Source organism: Gobio gobio, assembly GCF_949357685.1.
Source record: "Gobio gobio genome assembly, chromosome: 7".
Taxonomy (NCBI): Eukaryota; Metazoa; Chordata; class Actinopteri; order Cypriniformes; family Gobionidae; genus Gobio; species Gobio gobio.
This window is the reverse complement of record NC_137103.1, coordinates 39015317-39037990: the sequence shown is the minus strand read 5'-3', so window position 1 is coordinate 39037990 and position 22674 is coordinate 39015317. Positions and strand designations below refer to the sequence as shown.

The 22674-nt window shown below is 38.6% G+C and overlaps 2 protein-coding genes across 5 annotated transcripts; both read left to right on the top strand.

Annotated features, from left to right (window-relative positions):
* Positions 1–278: 278 nt before the first annotated feature.
* LOC307128831 (interferon-induced GTP-binding protein Mx-like) lies at positions 279–18037 on the top strand. 4 transcript variants are annotated; one of them, XR_013816813.1, is made up of 14 exons: positions 279–439; positions 1545–1774; positions 2524–2670; positions 2808–2962; positions 3642–3780; positions 3899–4097; positions 7389–7467; positions 7626–7748; positions 8002–8143; positions 12777–12935; positions 13176–13471; positions 13834–14183; positions 16440–16735; positions 17066–18037. XR_013816813.1 is itself a non-coding variant. In XM_079820837.1 (12 exons), exons 1-12 carry the CDS (start codon positions 384–386, stop codon positions 14065–14067), a joined length of 1959 nt encoding a protein of 652 aa, XP_079676963.1. In that variant the 5' UTR covers positions 279–383; the 3' UTR covers positions 14068–15816. The 4 variants fall into 4 exon arrangements, 2 of the variants coding, with proteins under 2 accessions (XP_079676963.1, XP_079676964.1); XR_013816814.1 differs by having other exon boundaries at positions 346–439; positions 1549–1774; XM_079820837.1 differs by lacking the exons at positions 16440–16735; positions 17066–18037 and having other exon boundaries at positions 13834–15816.
* gatd3 (glutamine amidotransferase class 1 domain containing 3) lies at positions 18029–22116 on the top strand. Its single transcript, XM_079820839.1, has 7 exons — positions 18029–18418; positions 19060–19112; positions 19594–19707; positions 19883–20002; positions 20186–20278; positions 21134–21290; positions 21509–22116. The coding sequence occupies exons 1-7, from the start codon at positions 18296–18298 to the stop codon at positions 21635–21637; spliced, it is 789 nt and encodes a 262-aa protein (XP_079676965.1). The 5' UTR covers positions 18029–18295; the 3' UTR covers positions 21638–22116.
* Positions 22117–22674: the final 558 nt, after the last annotated feature.

Sequence of the window (22674 nt, the reverse complement as noted above, 5' to 3'; positions counted from 1 at the left end):
GGCTAATTTACTCTAATAATCTACTGAACTAATTTACTCTAATAATCTACTAAACTAAGTATAATGTAATATAATATATAATACAAGCTATGATATATAATAATAACTATGCTACTACAAACACGCTACTACTCGCTACTACGTACAACCAACACCTCAACACCAATGCAAACGCCTACTGCAAACCCCACAAGAGGCGCGAGGTTTCGAACCACTTTTATCCGGAAGCGATACTCAGAATGAAGCAATGACGTATTCAACAGAAACCGAGGCCTCGTTTGTCATCGTCACGTGATTTTCACGGAAACGATACAAGCCTCGAATCAGGGCTTCATCTGGAACGCCCCTTTTTGCTCGACACAAGCTCCGGAGCCTCGCTTCAGATGTCCCATCACTACTCACAGCGCATCTCACATCACAGAGGCGCCGCTGGTGAACTGTGAGTAGTTGCTTGCTTCCTTTTCACATAAACTCTATTATATATTAGATTCTCTCTCTCTCACTCTCTCTCTCTCTCTCTCTCTCTCTCTCTCTCTCTCTCTCTCTCTCTCTCTCTCTCTCTCTCTCTAATGAGAAAACTTAATTTAAAAAACATAATTTGTTATTCTGGAACGGAGTGGAGCGACTTTCCTCTTTACGCTCAAAGCGTTATATTAAAAAAAAAAACTGTATTCAATGCCACAAGAACAAGGGGTAGGCTATACAAACTCACATTATCACATTAATATTAGCTGCCAAGAAATGAAAAAAAGAAGAAAAAAATTAATAAATTCCAGTGTTTAAAAGCATTAGGCCTACATGTTTTCAGCGCTTTTTTTGTTTTTAAGTTTGTTCCAAAATATTTACATATAGCCAATAAGTCATTTAAGCGTTCTTGTTAAATTTGACTTCACGCATCACTGTGCATATAGGCCCTATTTCAATCATGTAGGCTATAGAAAAGCCATTGAGACTGTTTCTATAGCCTATGTGTGCCCTTACATTTAATTATCGTCGAATAATTATTCTGGTTGTAAGCAAACTTGACGTAGGCTACTGTAAACGTGTCACTCAAATCTAATTGGTCGTCATGTTATTCAAGATGAATTGGTGTGATGTCAAGATGAAAACACGTAGGCCTAATGATACGCGTTCACAGCGTTCAGCCTGTTCTTTCCTTTCAACATTCCACTCCCTGCACGCGGAAGAGAATAATGTCTGTCAATCATCAGTAGAGTGTCACGGTCTGCCACCCTCAGGCTGAATAATGCTGGAACATTAGAATTCTGTCAACAGTGTGCCTGATGTGTTTAGTGATTAGAACATAAAGCTTACAAAATGGTTATCATAAATTACCAGGCGCCGCTGTAATGTGCAGAAATGGTAATGTCATGGTTTAATAAGATGATCAAGTTTTAATTAGACTAGTCTATGTTTATTTTTGTTTCAAATTCAAATAATTATTTTGAAGTTTCAAAACTGATAGGTCACTTGTCTGATTGGTTGCCATTTGGTCAATGCCACTGATCTAACTGAGAACTGGCTCTTTTTGTCATATTTTGCAGACAGAGTTCAGACATGTCTCTAAGCAGTTCTTCAAAGGGAAAGAGTAGTGGTCTGAACCAGCACTATGAAGAGAAGGTGCGCCCATGCATTGATCTAGTGGACTCTCTCAGGTCATTGGGTGTGGAAAAGGACCTGAACCTGCCAGCTATTGCTGTCATAGGTGACCAGAGCTCAGGAAAGAGTTCTGTGTTGGAAGCCCTGTCTGGAGTGGCACTGCCTAGGGGAATAGGTAATAGCACAATACATTACAAAGCAGACTGGAAACACCTGTTTGCTCTTTCCTTATTTATTCTTAGTCTGAATAATGTGTTGTTAAAGGTAGGGTAGGCAGTTTTTTTTATAAACACTTTTTGTTATACCGGTTAAAACTCTTTTCACATCCTATTAGCAATCAATAATAGAAGTGGTCTAACTATTAAAACATGTACATATATCTTCTGTGGAAGTCTCAGGACCAAAACATTCGGTCAGTTCTGTAAGGCTATGCAGAGTTGTAGACAGTCACAGAGCGCCACAAACAAACTGCAGCCGACTTTTACAGTTCATTCTGAACCAAAACAACGAACTTGTGCTGCCTTCACGCCATGTTGTAATCATAATTACGAGGCAACGTCATGGCAACCCATGACGTTCTACTCTGTTTACGTCCTTAGACTCTGATTTATGTGTTTCTATGTCAACACAATCAACACCAAAATTAATGCAGCAGTCAGGTGGTACATGTAAGAGCTCTGTAAATTGTTTATGTTAATTATTATTGTAATGTTATGTGTTTTGAGAGCTTAAGTAATTTAACAGCGTCTTGTGAAGCTTTGCAGACTCTGGCTGTGTGCTTCATGTGTTTTGAAGGAGGCGTGGCTTTGGAGATGCTCTGAAGGAGGATGGGATCTAATGTTTTTAAAGCTAAATTGCTATTGCTAGCATCTCTGAAATTGCCTACCCTACTTTTAAGCTGACCATCTAGTATTTTCAACACAGGTATTGTGACACGCTGTCCTCTGGTATTGAAACTGAAGAAACTTTCAAAGGACAAAAACGGGCATCAGTGGCATGGATTGCTGTCATATGACAAACAAACAAAGAAACTAAAAGACCCATCAGAAATAGAGGACGCTGTCTTACATGGTCTGTACACACACTGAAGTGTTTTATTAAACAGTTTAAGAAATTGACTGCTTTGTATTTAGACTTGTTGAATGAACTGTTTTGTCTTCTGTGGGATGATTGTGACATTGTGTATTGTTTTGTGTATTGTTTTGTAGCTCAGATAGTATTGGCTGGAAAGGGAGAAGGGATCAGTCATGAGATGATCACTCTGGAGATCCAGTCCAGTGATGTTCCTGACCTCACTCTCATTGATCTGCCAGGCATTGCTAGAGTTGCCACTGGCAACCAGCCCAAAGACATTGAGAAACAAGTAAGACACAATTTCCATATGGAAATGTGCAGAAATGCATTTTGGATAGCAGCTCCTTTAAACAGTTCCTCAAACAATTATGCCATACATACTAAAAATATGGTTCCTCAGTAAAAATATAAATGCTTAGGTAAATATAAATACTAAAAAACAGGAATCATGATGCAGGCTATTGTAATAGGAATTGAACTAGGTTCAATTACGGTGGTAATTCCACCAGAGGTCTCCATCACCTGAGTATTGACACTTTCTCCTCGGACTTCATTACATTTTGTAAATATAATTTATTTTTATATTTACAAAATACAATTAAGTCGTTTAATAAAAACATTGGAAATCTTTTCTTTGTACTTTTGTCAGTTAAATAAAGTTGAAAGAAAATGAACAAATCACAGGTTCTTGATTTTATTGCATTTTACTTACAAAATGTCTCAACTTTTCTTGATTTGGGAATGTAACAAAAGTCAAAAAAATCTCATGGCACTAAGATGAAGTGAACAATGCTTTTTTTAATGAGGGAAACATCAACAAGGTACTAAACAGACCACAAACACCACATAAGGGTTAACAAATCTTTAGTTTAAAAATAATTATTTCGAAAGGTATCAGTATACAGTATATTCTAGCAGAAATGATCCTTACAGTACTGCATTCAGTAATTTTTGGTTTTCTATAACAGATAAAAGATCTAATTGAAAAGTTCATTAAAAAACAAGAAACCATCAGCTTGGTTGTGGTGCCTGCAAACATGGACATCGCCACGACTGAGGCACTGCAGATGGCATCTAAAGTAGATTTAACCGGTCAACGGACCCTGGGTACGTAGCATTTCAAATAGGCTACTCACTGAATATGTGAAGTAGAGTCTTGTATTATAGTTTATCTCGCTTTGTGAAATAATAGAAATAAAATAAATCTTCATATTTGTATTTTCAGGTATTCTGACTAAACCAGACTTAGTGGACAAAGGCATGGAGGATACAGTGATCAGAACAGTCAATAATCAAGTGATACCACTGAAGAAGGGCTACATGATTGTAAAGTGCAGAGGCCAGCAAGACATCAATGATAAGCTTGATCTAGTCAAAGCGCTGGAAAAAGAAAGGCGTTTTTTCGCTGAACATTCTCATTTCAGGCAAGAAATAATTTGGTTATCAAAATTTGCAGAATGTTCTCTCAGAATGTGTAGCACAAACCATTTCATGTCTATGTAAGAAAAACAGTAGACTGAAAAAATGTAGGCAAGATGTTTGTGAGATACACTATATTGCCAAAAGTATTGTGACCTCCCCTCTAAATCATTAAATTCAGGTGTTCCTATCACTTCCATGGCCAAAGGTGTATAAAATCAAGCACCTAGGCATGCAGACTGCTTCTACAAACATTTGTGAAAGAATGGGTCGCTCTCAGGAGCTCAGAGAATTCAAGTGTGGTACCGTGATAGGTTGCCACCTGTGCAATAAGTCCATTCATGAAATTTCCTGTTAGTGGTATTATAACAAAGTGGAAACAATCGGGAACAACAGCAAGTGGTAGGCCAAGTAAAATCACAGAGCGGGCCAGCATATGCTGTGGCACACATACCCCTTTTCCTCCAGAATGAACCGGGTGCTTGTTCAGAGCCAGTGTTAATGCTAGTTCGGAGTTGGTTCGACTGACGAGCCTTCTAAGAACCGGTTTGCCTTTCCACATGCTAGAGAGCCACCACAGAGCCAGGTCGTACGTCACTGTATACGTCTCATCTTTCTCAGCAACGCTAGCGAGGCAGCGGGAAACACAAATACTGAAACACACCAGGCTTGTTCGAGATGCATCGACACTGCGCAGACCGGTCCACGCATGATATCAAAATAACGCATGAGCGATTCAAAAGCATAAGGAGTCGTATGCTCTCTTTGATGTCATACGGCGATCGGTCTGCACAGCACTGATGCATCTCAAACAAGCCTTCTATCAACAATGGCAAACGTTGTGTTACTATTGATGCACATGGCTTTACGATCCTACATCGGCATCAAAACACAGCAAATCCAACGCATTCGTGCAGCTCACCGTGATTTGTGTAGACGGAGATTACAATCGAGCTGCTATTAACTCCATTAGCTGCTATTTCAAAAATGGCGGTCACAAGTTTGTTTGTGTTCGTCTTGTTGGTCACGGTAACCATGTCCCCAGCCCCTGACGCAAGCGGTTCTTACTTCTAGACCAGCAATGTTTTGGTGCTACTTAAGAACCACTTTTCCTGGTTCGGAGATGGTGTGGAAAGACAAAGAACCGATTTGAAACTAAGCTCTGGCTCCGGCCCAGCACCAGCACTGCCTTGGTGGAAAAGGGGTAACAGTGCACACGTCGCCACTGCACGCCACTGGAGTGATGAATCACGCTTCTCTGTCTGGCAATTCGATGGACGAATCTGGGTTTGGCGGTTGCCAAGAGAACGGTACTTGCCTGACTGCATTGTGCCAAGTGTAAAGTTTGGTGGAAGGGGGATTATGGTGTGGGGGTTGTTTTTCAGGTGTTGGGCTTGCCCCCTTAGTTCCAGTGAAAGGAACTCTTAATACTTCAGCATACTAAGACATTTTGGACAATTTCATACTCCCAACTTTGTGGGAACAGTTTGGGGATGGTCCCTTCCTTTTCCAACATGACTACATACCAGTGCACAAAGCAAGGTCCATAAAGACATGGATGAGTGAGTTTGGTGTGGAGGAACTTGACTGGCCTGCACGGAGTCCTAACCTCAACCCCATAGACAGTGTTGGGGTAGTTACTCAAAAAAAGTAATTAGTTACTAGTTACATCTGTAAATTGTAATGAGATTACTTTACTATTTACTGTATTTGAAAAGTAACTACACTACTTATTACTTTACTTTCCCATTTCTTAATTTACCGTGTAGATATATGGACAAACATCATGGTTCTATGGCAGTTTCCCCAAACAAACAAAAAGGACTACTGTCAAATAAAGATAAAGAAAATAATAAGAACAAATAATTTAAATACAAGCAGCAGCACAAATAAATACTATTGAGCAAAGACACTAATAAAATAAACAATGCTTTTCAGGTTTTTCAGGTACGTCTAACATTAGTTTTCAGGTACAGAAATCAAATGTAAAATAATATTGCATATTTGACTGTATAAATTAAACATTAATCCTATTAAATTTACAAAATCTATTCAATCAAGAGCAGTGATGATGTCCTTGTCTTTTGTTGTTTGACATTAAACAGACAGCAGTAAAGGCTACTGCCCCTTTAAAACCTAATAAAACTGCCCCTTTTAGACCTAATAAAACTGCCCCTTTAGACCTAATAATACTGCCCCTTTAAGACCTAATCTTGGACCTATGCTCGGATATGCGTCGTTTTAAGGCATATACAGACTATGTCTGCTAGGATACTCATCAAGATGGGCATGTTGACATAGTTTTTGTGTGAGTTTGTCCGTTCAAGAGCAAAACTTGAAAGAGAACTCAATATTTGCGCACTGTGAGACGTGTGCGCGCTTTCGGATGAGTGCACATAGACAAAATATTCTCACAGCGCGCGCAACTTCTCATTTGTGATGACGGCGAAAATGACTGGTATTCGAACATACTGCAGCACTATATGCATTGAACAAAGTTTACAAAGAGAGAATTTGAAGGACTTTTACACGGCACTCCTGCTCTTGTCAGACGGCACCTCGGTTGGGAAACACTGCTCTATGGCAACCGTGCACGCAGCACTTAAACATATCGGATCTTTACACACAGGCAAACACGGCTTGAGTAACGCAGGAAAGCGCGTTCCTATAGTCTAGTAAAGTAGTGTAGTTACCAATATTTTTAGTGTAATGCGTTACTTTACTTCGTTACCCAAAAAAGTAATATCGTTACTGTTATTTTGTAACTCGTTACCCCCAACACTGCCCATAGATCACCTTTGGGAAGAATTAGAGCGGAGACTGCGAGCCAGGCCTTCTCGTCCAACATCAGTGCCTGACCTCACAAATGCACTTCTTCTAGAAGTATGGTCAAAAATTCTTATAAACATACTTGCCTAAGCCTCATCTCATTTTTTATTTTATAAGATAGCCTAAAGCACATTTTCAGCTCTTCTCTGTATGCAGTCTGAAACTAGCCTATAATCAGGGGAAATTAATACCAGTCAAATGTTTTTTTTTTCTTTTTACCAATAAAATGCTTTTGTTTAGCAACAATAACACTATTGTTGAGGTACATCCTCAGAGGTGGACTTTTGTTTTGCAGTTTACAATGTTTAGGGCACTTGACACATTTCAGTGCAGTCTGTCACAGGTACTAGGGACATTTTTGAGTGGCATTTTAAAAATGGTCTTTTTCTTGACACAAATGAATTATGCAAATGATCTAGTTGCCCTTAAATTCCTTGTTACTATTGAAAGTCATTCTTTCCCTTCAGGTCTCTTCTTGAAGAAGGAAAAGCTACAATACCCCTTCTTGCGGAACGACTCACGAAAGAATTGGTCGAACACATTACTGTACGTATGCAAAGTTACATGACAGACAGCAGAAACATTGACAATACAGAGTATATATATATAAAAAAAATTAAAAGTAAATTAAAGTCAAATTTCAGAATTCTAGAGTTTTTTTGTATTCTAATGTCTCCATTTCCATCTTATTTTTTCCCTTTTAGAAAACACTGCCACAGTTGCAGAAACAACTTGAGAAGAAATTAGAGAAGACGACTGAGGATCTTAGAGCACTGGGAGATGGAGTTCCTACTGATGAACAAGAGAAGAACAATTTTTTGATTACGGTAAAAAAAATGTCTGGACACATCTGGTGAATGCCACAGAGCGTCCTACACTCTATTATTTTCCATTAATGTACACTCACCGGCACCATCCAGCTAGACTTCTGAGTTTTCTATGAAATTTCATAATATTTGTCCTTCATTATTGTTAATGACTTCACCCTAAGCTGGACATATTAATTGCATGTTCCACCCCAGCAATTTTTTTTACATGGATTTAATTTGAAATATTTTATGAAATTTTTGTGCTCTTCAGAAAATTCGCCAGCTCAATGATGCCATTGAAGGAGTAAAGAGGGCAGAAGAAGATCTAAAATATTCAGACAAAAGGGTCTTCACCAAAATCAGGGAGGAATTTGCAAACTGGAAACTCGTCCTGGATACCAAATCCATTAAGAGTGAGTTTAATAGAACTGTTGCATTAACATTATAGCATTAACTCTGATTTAAAATGATCCTGCATCCAGTGATGTACTGCAAATATTGTGGGATGCAACAACAAGTAGAGATTTTATGCAAACTTTTGTTTCTAGGATGAGATAGTATTACTGATGGTTGCTTTGTGCAATTCAGCCCTTTTTTAAGCTACTTTTTCAGATTTTTTTTATTTCAAAATTCAACCATATAAGGAACGTAAATCAAAACTCCAATGAACTATACACAATCAGATTTCATGAGAACTGTCCACATGGAAATACATGTAATTGGGGAAGTCAAATAAGCATGCTAAGGAAATCCGGGCTTTAATTTATCCAACATCATTTCAGCGATTTTTGCCCAGCTCTGAATAGTCCTTTCCTTTGCACATTCAGTGTTGGGGAAAGTTACTTTTAAAAGAAATGTTACAATATTGCATTACTCCCTAAAAAAGTAACTACTTTACTTTTTACTGCATTACTTAGTTACTTTTTATGGAAAGTAATGTGTTACTTTACTTTACTCACCTGGGCTGGGTTTGCTTGTACTATTTTGGGTCAATGTAAAGGCCTCTTCACACCTAAACTGAAATGAATAAGCCTCAGGTTAAAGGAAATGCAGATTCATGCCAGTACAGTAGAGGGCGCAGATCAAACAAATCTTTCAGCCGTGCTGAAACACAACGCCTCTGCACTTGCTCCCATAGACAGTAAAAGAAATGGACAGAGCGACCCCATGGACTTCAACGGAGAGAATTGAAGTCAGATAGAAGCAATCACTTCCTGATGGCTGAGCGTACTGCGCAGCCTCAGACTGAAGGCCTGTTCACACCGGGACGATTTTCGCACGCGTTTATCGCCGACGTTTAACGCCTCAGGACTAAACAATGGGCGCCAATGTGAGTGTTCACACCGACGCGCAAAACGCCAGGTGTAAAAGCGTCATTTTTAAAAAAACGCCTCGGGTTCGTTTTTTTATTTTGACGCGGCGCGTAAAAAACTGTCCGACCAATGAGATCAGCGCTTTTGTTCACGTGCCTGGAGCTGCTGAAGTGACAGTAAAACACGACTTGGTGGCGCTCAAGCACAAAACGGTCTTGCCGAGCACACATTGATACGACGAAGAAGTAGTAAGTAGACAAAGAAGAAGATGAACTGCTAATGCTGCTTGCCAGTTAGCAAAAAGTGTGTGAATGGTTTTGTCCATATACATAATATGTCTGTGGTTTTGGCAAGCACGTAAATACTGTCTCTCTTCTCCTTCTGTGTGACAAGCGAGTGTCAGAGGCTTAAAGTGCCGCAGCACCATCTTGTGTACCGGGAGCGCATCGACTGAATGTGCACGTTCACTCGGCGCAGAGCCAGTGAAAATCGCTTGGGTGTGAACACTCAAGACGCGCCGAAAAACGGCACGAAAAACGCTGGCGATAAGCGCGCGCGATATTCGTCCCGGTGTGTACAGGCCTTGAGCTTTATGACGTAGATGTGACGTGAGCAACCTGTCTGACAGTGGCAAGTCTTCTAGTAGTTGTGCAAAGTGAAATCTGAATCACCGAATCTTGCAGAGACAGAGAGGGTGAGCAGGAGCAACTTTTGATGAATGAAGCAGGATCTGCAACATCTCTATCTGCGTTTATGCCTACACGTCCCCCCGATTGCCTCATGGACAGTAAAAGATTGCATACGAGCTTCTCCTCGGGTCTATACAGTAATTTGCTAAACAGCGCGACACAGTCGTGTGGTTATGACGCAATCGCTAGCCTATATTTTACAAAAACAGCTTCAATGGGGCGATATTGTAAGATACAAGGTAATGGAGCCTTTTATACATTGTCGTGTTTGTTTAGAAATAAACAATGGACGAATGGAGTCTTTAAACGCCTCAGATGTAAAGATATTCACTGTCAAAGTGAGGCCAAAATGAATGGGAGTCAATGGGATGCTAACAGCAGGTGATGGCTTGGTTAGTAATGGCCACGCCTATGGAAGGTACGGTTTCAGGGGGCTGGGCTACCCCCTTGCTTGCTCCTGGGGCACGTTCAAAGCTCAAACCGGTGCGCAACGTTTTGCTACGGTTTCCGGTTGAACGTCATGTTTCCTGGAAACGGTGTGCAACAGGTTTGAGATGCGTTTTATCTCGTTTGGTGGGTGTGTCAAAAATACCAGCCCAATCAGCAGCAACATGTATATAAACCACACGGTATTAAAGAGACAGCTCACACAATGGGTCTAAGTGAAGTATAAGCTCAGTATACGCAACAATTGAAGGTATTAGAAGACATGATTGTCGTAAGAGTTTTATAGTACAAATATAGCATATCAACATGATGATGTAGCTAGTTGTTTATATTTTAAAGAGCACCTATTATGGCATTTAAAATGTTCCAAATATTGTTTTAGAAGTCCCCAACAACAGTTTTGCATGCATGCAATAACAAAAAAGACTTTAGTTTTCTTATAATATGCATTTATTTTTACCTGTTTTGACTGCGATTCTCAAATGATTCCTTTAGTGATTCACTTTTCAAAACCCCGCCTTTACGTGACGCTAATCTGCGGTGATTGGTCCGATGACCCAGTCAGTTGTGATTGGTATAGGCTGTGCAGATATTTTCGGAAACGGAACGCCCATCAAAGTCTTATAGTGACAGTAATTTGTTAATATGTGTCAGGAGTTATGAATATGAAAACCACCTCGGTACCGTTTGATTGTAACATGAGCCTCAGCTGATCTCATTCATAAAAAAACTCCTCTATTCTCCTCACGAAGACTCGCGACAAATCAACATCCCTCAGGGCTTTTAGTTCAAAAGTGTGCAGATGAGGAGAAATATTGATAGATTCAAATAGTGTCAAATTTCTAAACAGAGGAGTATTTTTTATTCAATACTTCCTCAAAATGCGCAGATTTAGCCTAATCATGAGCGATTGAGTCTCTTATGTGTTGTTTTCAATTCATACTGGCAGCCGGAGGGCGCTCTGTGCACATGTAGTCCATATATGGTACAGACAGACGAAGAAGATACCATGTGCCATAATAGAAGTCCATAATAAAAGCTTGCTGAGATCGCGAAACATGCAAATAGAGACATTTGAAGATTAATAAACACACAATCGCGACAATGTATGGTTTGTCTTCAAGCCACTTAGTCTTCAAATGCTCATCCTTGGGCAGATGAAAAAAATTTGCTTTTGAGTCGCACTTCAGAACACAGCGTCTCGTCGCCATGATGTTTTCTAGTTTTCACTGGCGTCTTGGAGCGCAATAAGTGGGCGTATTCAAATAACTTGACAAGTTGACGTCATAGTCAGAGAAAAACCTTCGGTTCTAACGATTCTTAAAAATGACTCAGAGTCGACTCTTACTTTTGAAAGAAAATAACTATATATATGGTGCACTGTCATATTTCAAACTTTGCAGGATGTTTTTGTTCACTTAGATCTATGTTACACACTACATGAAAGGTAAATTTCAAAATTCCATGATAGGTGCTCTTTAAGCTTCATTGCAAGGCAAGTTTATTTATATACCAAATTGCATACACAATGGAAATAAGTGCTTTACATAAAAATGAGAAAGAAAATACAAGGTATTAAAAAGTAAGAACTGGAAATGAAATGATTTAAATTAGAATTGATTACCAGGAGATAAAAAAGTTAATTAAATGGGATGGGGATGTTCTCTTTTATTCTGGACGGCAAGGGCAGTGATTGCATGTATTTATATCGATTTCATCAGGCTCCGAAAATTCTTCAAAAAGAAGCCTTCTCAGCTGCCATAGTTGCAACACTTGCGTCATCAGAACAGGGTGTTCAACGCAGCACCGTTTACATTTAAAAAACGTTTTGTAACGTTTTGTTGGGGCTGAACGCAGCCCTGATTTCTCTCAACATGGGAACAGGAGAGGTGTCAGTCAATAAATGGGAAAATAAAGTACTTATTTGAAAAAGTAACTGATATTTTGTTGTAAATATAAAAGTAATGTGTTACTTTTCTTTAGTTACGTAATCTGATTGCATAACTTGCGTTACTTGGAATGTGTTACCCCCAACAATGTGCAGAGTTGAGCTTAGCAGTAGCACCTTTTAGCAATGCAGTGTCTCTGAAGTAAGAAAGCCAAGTGACAGTTGTAGAAGTAGATGATTCTGTTCATAGCTTTAAAATAGTATTTTTTGGCAGCTGTATGATGAGCATTTAGCTGGAGTGTAGAATCATCTAAATGTAGAAAGAGCAAGGGTGTCCTGGGTTATCTCCAGGTGTAGAATATCAGAAAGAACAGCACATACAAAAGTCCAGAATGGTACCACCATAAGGCATTCCCAAAACACACATACACTGGAGACAGTAAATTGCCCATAAGTGCAGGTGTAAATGTGTGTATGTCTGTGTGAAATATTTGAAAATATCGTCAGCGTAAAGAGAGATTTTATGTGACGTATTTACACTGATGGGTTTTATAGAAAGGGCAATAACAGACAATTCTCTCAGAATTATGTCCTTTCCATTTTTTTGGTATAAATGCAAACATACTCAAACATGATTTACCTCATATTGCAGGGAAGTCTAATACACCAATGGTTATATTCTTTCTTTTTTCCTGTCTTTTCTCTCAAGCGGAGGAAACCCTCAGAGATGAGGTACAAGAGTATGTTAGGACTCGAAGAGGAAAGGAGCTTCCTGGATTTGTGAATTATAGAACTTTTGAAAACATTGTCAAGAAACACATTGGGGAGCTGGAGGCACCTGCTTTAAAGCTGCTAAAAGATGTCACGGGTGAATGGCACCATAATGTTTGATGGTTTACAATGCCCTCAATTTAAAATTTTCCCATACATGTTAATATACTTAGATGTGATTTTTTACTGCTGTACAAGAAACAACTTTTGTTCAAAAAGATTGAGAGAATCATACAAATGCATAAAATCAATGCCAATTTTTTTTTTTTATTATTCTATTTTTTTTGTGTACCTCCTCTGATAAACTCCTCTGCTTTCTCATCTCTTTTATTTACAGAGATTGTTCACTCCTGTGTGGACCGTATTGTTAACTCTCATTTTAACGCCTTCCCTCACCTGTTGAGGGCTGCAAAAGATCCAATTGAAGATTTTGTCAATGAGCAGTTTCAGAGAGCTGAAGAGAAAATACAGTCTCAATTTAAGATGGAGAGGATTGTCTACGCCCAAGACAGTCTCTACAGTCACCAGTTAAAAAATGTTAAACTGAAATCCTCAAAAGATTGTGGGCTATCATTACAGTTTGCCAGTGCAGATGTACGTGAAATGGCACACCATCTCACCTCCTATTTAACGGTTTGTATACCTTAAGTAATCTTTGTTCTTTATAGGCTGAAGTGTATACTCTGTATACTTGCGGCACCTAACAGAACTGCAAAAAACAATGATTGTTTCTAAATTATAAATACTTCAACCACTCATTCCCTTGCTAACTAGTCAGTTTTCTTCTAGACAGCATACTACCACAGCTTGCCGTGTTTAACTAATCCTTTACATTAATGTGGGATAGAAGGTAAAAATAACAGAACAAATATCATCTTAAAAGAATAAAGAATTGTAGTTAATCTTTTACATAACCAAGGACAAGTGTGGCAAATTCTTGTGACAAATATTGATTTGTGCTATAGTTATATTTTTTACTTTGTATGTATTTGTAGATCACCTGTAATCGTCTGGCTAATCAAGTGCCACTGATAGTCCAGTACCACATGCTGGACCAGTACATCTCTCAGATTCAGAATGCAATGCTTGCCATGATTGGAGGGAACAATCCAGAAATGCTGCTCCGAGAAGATTCTGGTGTTGCGGGTAAAAGAAAAGATCTGAAAGAGCGACTGGAGCGCCTGAAGAGTGCAGGCAAAGTCCTGTCCAAATTTGTGTATTCTGCATAATTATGGGTAGCACTGTCGCCTCACAGCAAGAAGCTTCTTGTTTCGACTCTTGGCTGAGCCAGGAGGCTTTTCTGTGTGGAGTGCAGATCAGGTCAACTGGAGACAGTAAATTGCCCGTAAGTGCTGGTGTAAATGTGTGTATGTCTGTGTTTGTGTGTGTGGACTGGCGATTCGTCCAGGGTGTTTCCCGGCCTTCCACCTCAAAATCCACATTATAGTGGAAAGTTACATTGTTTATTATCAATTTTCTTATTGCATGTTTCTGGTCTTATTGTGAATAATCCATACTGTTTGTGAATATGTTGTTGTTTTGCAAACAATCTAATATAATTGACCTTATAATTTTTCACATGAATCTGGAGCCACATTAATAACATGAATCATTTGACATAATTTACTGCAGTCATGATACTGTGTTCTATGATGATTGTAAATGAAAGACTCATTTGTCCCTATGAAAAAATATACATTTAGTTTGATTTAGAACTTTCCTTTGATATTTGGGGTGTGTTTTCATGCAAGACATTTATATCTGGAAATATAGACTTGTGGTATGGACAGGCCTTTAACAAGTTGCTTTTTTGATCTCTTTACCTGTGATGGACAATATGTCCAGGGTCTTTCTCCTGTCTGCGGTCTAAAACACTGGAATAGGCCCCAGTATCCCCAGGACCCTACAGAGGGCAATTGTTTGGACGATGGATGGATGGATGTTCTTTTTAAACTGTTTACGGTTCCTTCCTGTTCCTTCTTAAACTGTTACTTACAATAAAACACTTTTTTTCAGTCTAATCATATTCACATTTTAACATATAATTAAATTTTCAACTTGTATTTCCAGACTCAATGTCCATTAGAGTAGAGACATACAACAACCAACACTAAACAACAACTACAAACAGTACAAAACATTTAAGAGACAATTATACCAGTACTTTCTCATAGATGATTTATATTGCACCACACTTTGCTTAGGAGTAGACAACAGCATAATAATAACGTTCTGTGAATTATCCAGTCGACAAATAAATGTATACGTCAAATTCCTTGTTAAAGCCATAAATGTTTTTACTCTTGACATACAAAATAAATTACTTGCCTTACTCTACCTCGGGTTTTTCTAGGCTATATAATCCTCATACAATCTGTATGCGGTAACCTGAAGTTTACATAAGCTCACTTTACCACAAGGGAGCAGTATAAAAGGAAGTAGCCTACAGTAAGCACTAAAAAGGTTCATCTTAACCTGATCCGAACACATATAAAAATGTCTCACCATATTTGCTTGGCCATATAACCAGGGGCGTAAATTTCATCTAACAGTTGTTCATTTAACAGTTGTACTTGTAAGGATATGTGTACCACAAAAAATTAAAAAAAAAAACATTTTGTGCTTATTTGGCGTTTTGGTGCACTGAAAAATGATCTAATGTCCGTTTTTCTTTTCTCTGTCATTTTATCTGACCAACAACACAAAGCGACAGTTGTTTAAATATGAGTAAGGTTCACCACGCAGTCATATTATGATTATTAAATTATCTTGCATCCTCCACATATTTTATACTATATTCAGATCTTATAGATATTCAACTGCAGCAAGCCCTCTGATCTGCCACTTATTATCATATTGAGCAAAACCCAACACAGATCTGGCGGAGCGGCCGCCCGCATATACTTTAGGTTTAGAATTAGCGCCAATTCGAGGGCGGGTTGCTTGAATTATGGGTTCATTAGCACTTTTTCTTAATGAAAAAAAAAAAAAAACACTGCAAGAAAACAGTACAATGACACACTCCCTCAACCCGTGCACGCGCTCATGAAGCTTAAGGAGTTAAATAGGCACTTTTACATTTCGCTTTGAAACCGTGAAAAAATAAATACCGTGAAAACTTTGTTTTAATTGTTGTCTGTTCTCTAACTAAACAAAATTATTTTATTACTATAAAAATGAAAACGACGGTGGCCCGGGGCCTGTCCCCCCCCCATCCCCCCCGTGATTTACGCCCCTGCATATAACACTCGCGCTGGCTCTGGCGCTACCTACATATCGTCATCATCACTCATTTCGTACTCCAGCCCGGGTTTTTTAAATATCCAATTTCCCGCTTGTTGATGAGAGAAATTCCTTTCCATTCTTAGCTAAATTTCAGACACTGAAATTCAAGAAACACATTGGGGAGCTGGAGGCACCTGCTTTAAAGCTGCTCAAAGATGTCACAGGTGAATGGCAGTATTTCAAGATGGTTTGCAGTGTTGAATGCAAAAAAATAAATTCAAATGCATAAAATTAGTGACAGGTATCATGCATTCATATACTATGATGTGTCCTCCTCTGATTGGCTGCTCTGTTTTCTTGTGTCCTTTATTTACAGACATTGTTCACTCCTGTGTGAACTGCATTGCTTGCTCTTATTTCAAGGCCTTCTCTCACCTATTAAGGCCCACCAAAGATCCAATTGAGGATTTTCTCGATGAGCAGTTTCAGAAAGCTGAGGAGAAAATACATTCTCAGTTTAAGATGGAGAGGATTGTCTACTCCCAAGACGGTATCTACAGCAATCAGCTTGACACTGTAAAACAAAAACAAAGTGTTACAGCTCCTGGGCAAAGGCTGTTCGTCAATGCAGATGTACGCGAGATGGCACAGCATCTCACTGCCTATTTTACGGTAATCATTTGAAACATTTATGCATCTGTCCACATACCTGAAGATTTAGGAATCTTTGTTCTTTAATCCCTGTGTGTAATCTTTTTGCCACTATTTACACTGAGCAGTTACACTAATAATAATTGCTTTCCAAAAAAGTATGGTTGGTTTTCTTGTAGTTGCCTTCTATCCTGGGATAGCAGAAATATTTTAACATCAAAAACGCATCACCTTCTTCTGTCACATATGCAAAGAGAGGTTAAATTATTTGTGGCAGAGTCTTGAAATAAATATTGATTTTGCTCGTTATGGTTTAGAATGAATTTGAATGTATTTTGTATGTATTTGTAGATTACTTCTGACCGTCTGGCTAATCAAGTTCCACTGATAGTCCAGTAGCACATGCTGGACCAGTACATCTCTCAGCTTCAGAATGCAATGTTTGCCATGATTGGAGGGAACAATCCAGAAATGCTGCTCCGAGAAGATTCTGGTGTTGCACGTAAAAGGAGAGAATTGAAAGAGCGACTGGAGCGCCTGAAGAGTGCAGGCAAAGTCCTGTCCAAGTTTGTGCATTCTGTATAATCAAGTTTCTGTTGTTCATTAGTGTATTTTTGCTACACCAATCCCAGATGTTTTGCTAAGGGTTGCAATGGGATGTTATTGGAGTTTATTTTGTTCATGTACGGACAGTTTACCACACATTAGTTAAATGGATAGTGAAAAATGAAAATATCTGTTATCATTTACTTACCCTCAAGTTGTTCCAAACCTGTATACATTTCTTTGTTCTGCTGAACACAAAGGAAGATATTTGGAAGAATGTTTGTAACCAAACAGATCTCGGCAACCATTGGTTACAAACATTCTTCCAAATATATTCCTTTGTGTTCAGAAGAACAAAGAAATGTATACAGGTTTGGAACAACTTGAGCATAACTAAATGATGACATAATTTTCATTTTTGCATGAACTATCCCTTTAAGATGGTGTTTGTAGAAATTGTGGACGTCTTTTGGAAACTGTTCCACAGTTTGTTTTACACTTATATGGATGTGTGCATCCAGTTTCCTAATTGTTCATTAAGTGATCCCCAATTCAATATTTAAGTTAATAATAACAAGAACCACATATAGTAATAACTTCAAACATTTACTCAAGATGTTATAATGCTGTTCTTTGATAAATGGAAGTGAAGTACACCTTTAAAGGGAAATTGTCACTTGGCAAAAGATTTGGATTGCACTTTTGGTATTTGTAATATTTTGTAATGTGTGATTTATAGCTAAGAATGCACTTTAAAATAAAAAAATGGTGAAAGGTTGGTAGTTTTTAAAACTAGTTTAAACTCACAAATAAGCATACATTTAGCATTTTATATTCAAAGTTATGCTTATTTATGTAGTTATATTGTCATATTATTGTTATTCATAATCTCTGTGATGCAGCACATTTGCAAGACCTAGACCGTGGATTGGCACAGTAAACTGTAGGTGGCGGTATGTTTCTATGTTGTTTCCCATCCGTCAGTAAGTCCGAAGAAGGCAGTGGTTCTTCAGCGGCAGCCCAGCGCACTCCTCCATGTCCTCCTCACTCCGCACCATGTTTGCTCTGCGCTCGCTGTTCCGCACGGCGCACTTCAGATATGCGGCTGCTGCCCAGTTTCATGCATCTTCAAACTTCAGTGGCGCAAAAGTCGCTGTTGTAAGTAGTAGTAGTAGACCCAAACGAATGTTGTACGTGAGTGTTGTTGGCGCTCTATAATGTCAAAATAGCTACACGTTTCAGTGTCCCATATTAGAGCAACCTGTGTATTGTGTGAAACTAATAGATTTCATGAACATGTTCTGCATTTTCAGTGGGGGTTTATCTGTGTAGCTACTGAAAGTAGTTAATTCTCAGTTTTGGTAGAGAGGCGTAATGTCACCTGTGTAAGTCTGGTAATTTGCATAAAACCGTAGAAATCAGTGACGTTAGGCTAACGTTACCAGAAAATAGTCACTGTCAGGCGGTCATTATCTCAGGTTAAAGGAGGGCGAACACAGCAACAATATTACAGGAATATTAAAGTTATAATTTAACCTTCATTAATCGATAAACGAGACGCAAGATGGCGCCAGTGGCGTTTGTAATGCAGGCAATAAAAGCGAACGATTAGAGTCCGCGGTGACATGAAAGTACAGCCAGCCGTCACGACGGCCCGTCAGTGTCATTAACCCGGATGAGCGTTGACCTATCAATTGATGTAAACCGGAAGGCGTTTAATGTGTTTTTGTTTACTGCTCTCCAGCTCGTCCCAAAACACATGCCGACAAGAGTTCTGAGTTCTAACTTTTATTCATTAGGTGTTGTCTGGATGTGGTGTTTATGATGGCACTGAAATCCATGAGGCATCAGCGTGAGTAATTTACACATTTTTATGTCTCTATACTATTTTTCTTTCTTGAGTTACGGATTCACAGAAATATCTAGTTCTATAAGGGACAGGCAACCAACAAGGTAATTGCATTGAAGGTATCTTCTTGCATGGGTTTCATGCTAAGTTTGATTTTAGGACAGGGGTGTCCAGACTTGGTAGTGAAGGGCCACTGTCAGTCTTTAGCCCTCAACAAACCTAGAAGTTTCTAGTATGCCTAGTAAAAAAAAAAAAGCTGGTTCTGTTATGTTTAATGTGGGTTGGAGGAGGTAAACTCTGCAGGACCAGGAGTAGGATTGGACACACCTCCTTTAGGACTTCTCTACTACTGTAAATATGTCACAATGTCCTGTTTCAGATTTTTTTTTTTCAATGAAATTCAAATATGTCTTTCTGCATCAGAGCGATTGGTTGAACTACTTTCTTTTGCGTGAATGTTTATGCTGTATGTTTGTGTATGTAGAATCCTTGTGCATCTAAGTCGGGGAGGTGCAGAGGTTCAGATGTTTGCTCCCGATGTGTCTCAGATGCATGTGATCGACCACAGCAAAGGTCAGCCTGTGGAGACAGAGTCGAGGTGAAGTGCCCTTTCAGAAATTCTGTGTAATGATTGCACTGTCAAAACAGTCCATTATATACCTTAACAAAACTGGACACTTTAGTGTTTTTGTTACTTTATGAGTTCAAGTGGTATGAAATGTCATAAACAACATATTATTAATCCAACTTGCTCAACTTTTCTTTTTATATAGAAACGTCTTATCAGAATCAGCGCGTATCGCAAGGGGCAACATCACTGACCTGGCAAAACTGAGTGCCAGTAATCATGATGCGGTCATCTTCCCTGGTGGTTTCGGTGCAGCTAAAAACCTGTGAGTGCTGACTAAATGTGATAGACTGGACTGGTCTTTTAAAGAAAATATTAAAGATAAAACCAATGCTAAACTTTTTGATAAACATTGTTTGCATTTAGATATATTTTAATTAACCACTGACATTTCTGTTTTAGTCCTCATCTCTCTGTATATTGTCTTCTGCATCTTTGCCATCATCAGGTCAACATTTGCTGTTGATGGGAAGGACTGTAAAGTGAATAAGGAAGTGGAGCGGGTTTTAAAAGACTTCCATAAAGCAAGAAAGCCAATTGGGTAAGTGGTTATAAATTATTCCCTATATACACCTTATTTTACTACGTAGAAGTAAGCTATTTCCTCTGAATGTGAGACTTCAGATTCATTAGCCACTATAGATGAATAACAAAGTGCTGTAAATGGTAAAACTATTCACGCTACAAACCAGTGTTCTGTTTTGTACAGCTAAAAATAACTGAAAGCGGATGTCACCAACGGCCAGAAACATTCAATTTACAAATGGCTGTGTCTGCTTTTATTTTTACATTAAAAATAAGGGGGATATAGACCACTTAAGACCACCAATTTATGTTCTTGAGGTCTGGACCATAAAAAGGCCTAACATTTTTTTTAAAGGGCATCTGCACTGTTTAAATTGATTTATAACCTTATAGGTAAAAAAACAAAACAACCAGATTACATTCCCAGGCAAGATTATTAAAATTTAACTAAATAAGGAATGCATTTTAAGTCAGTAACTTCAAGTGCTCTGAAATAAGGGCCTGTTCCAAATGGCACACTTTGTGCACTTGTGGTCTTACAATGGCCACTGCATGTACTTATTTGTCCACAAGACTGTAGGGTGTCCCATTTTGAATTTTAGGTTTCAGAAGGATGCTTGCGAGTGCCCCCTTTGCAGCTGATACGTGCCCTTGTTGCACACTTTTGTTGACATGAGCTCCACAGCAAGCTTCTACCCGACAGTCAAAGTGGAATAATGTCACGTTAAGTATGGATTGGAGGAAGACTGAAAGATCTTAGGGTTCCATTTGGGACAGGGCCTAAGATTTATGAAGTGATTTGAAATAAAAAGATATTTGTCAATCAAATCTGACTTTTTAAAGCTCTGACTCCTTGTCTTCTGGTCACCAGGTTGTGCTGTATATCTCCAGTGTTGGCGGCAAAGGTTCTCCCTGGTGTGGATGTGACTGTGGGTCATGAGGAGGAGGAAGGTGGGAAGTGGCCATATGCTGGTACTACACAAGCCATCACTGCACTGGGAGCCAAACATACGGTTAAAGAAGTCACCATATCCTACCTGTACAGATCTCTTCTCTTCTCTTCTCTTCTCTTCTCTTCTCTTCTCTTCTCTTCTCTTCTCTTCTCTTCTCTTCTCTTCTCTTCTCTTCTCTTCTCTTCTCTTCTCTTCTCTTCTCCTCATAATTTTGACTTTTCTTATTAATTTACATCTCATTAATGTAATGAAAGCTTTGTTTTTCTGAATTAACCTTGACCTTCCATCCTTACGAATCGCATGTGGACCAGAAGAATAAGGTGGTGACTACACCTGCATTCATGTGTGAAACAAAGTTGCACTTAATTTTTGATGGGATTGGTGCTATGGTGAAAGACGTCCTGAAGCTCAGCGGGAAGTAAAAGTACACCAGTACATCAGTATCTTCATGTTCACTACATAGAGCTCATCACTCATATAGAATCTGTATCAGACTGCATACATGAAAAATTAGTTGGCTGTTTATTGCTGTGATTTGTAGTGATTTGCAAAACAAGACTGTGAAAGAATTGACAGACATTACTAATCAAACATGCATCTGCCTGACAGTGTTAAATGGTATTCTGGGGAATATCCAGCAGAGGGCACTCTCTGTCTTTGAAAAATTAAATGTGAACTAAATGTAGCTCTATGATTTTTTTCAATTTTGAAAACTTTTCAATTTAACTTGCCATGTTAAGGAAACCTCATCAGTTAAAAAAAAAAAACTGAAATTGAGTTTTCAGAGTATTAACTTAATTCACTGCACTAATAAAAGCTTGGCATTTCATTGTGTTCTTTAAATGTATTAAAAATGGTGTGTTGAAATGGAAAATGAAGTAAATAATTTTCTGAAAAGTATAATAGCAGTGGCTAGTCATTTATTATTCAGCACTTAAAAGCAGTAATGTAGTGTAGTACTTACTGAAAATCAAGTTATTTCAAACTCAAAAGGTTTTCTTGAATAGTTGCCAAGGGCCTTATAACTGTATGACAGGGTTGTGTGCCATTCAGAATTGAGTTGAGAAGGCATTTTAAATGAAACCTCAATTCTGAATTTGATTTGAGTTAACAAACAGGATGCAAAATTGCTATTCGATTGTGAATATATATACACTACCGTTCACAAGTTTGTGATCAGTACAATTTTTTAAAATGTTTTTGAACATTTCTTGTTTATTGATTTTTGGTGCTTAATTTAATAACTAGAGTATGATGTAAAAAGCGTCACAGCTTAACCCATTCTCTCCTACCCTAAAGAGAAGACACCAAACATTATTGCATTTGCTTCATCTGACATACAGCTGTTTAAATGTTCATGGTTAATTTGTAAAGTGATTGTCAGGAAATCAGGTGGTGGAGGGAGAAGTGTGCCCTGAAAACTGAAGAGAGGCAGAAAGACAGCGAGAAATAAGGAAAC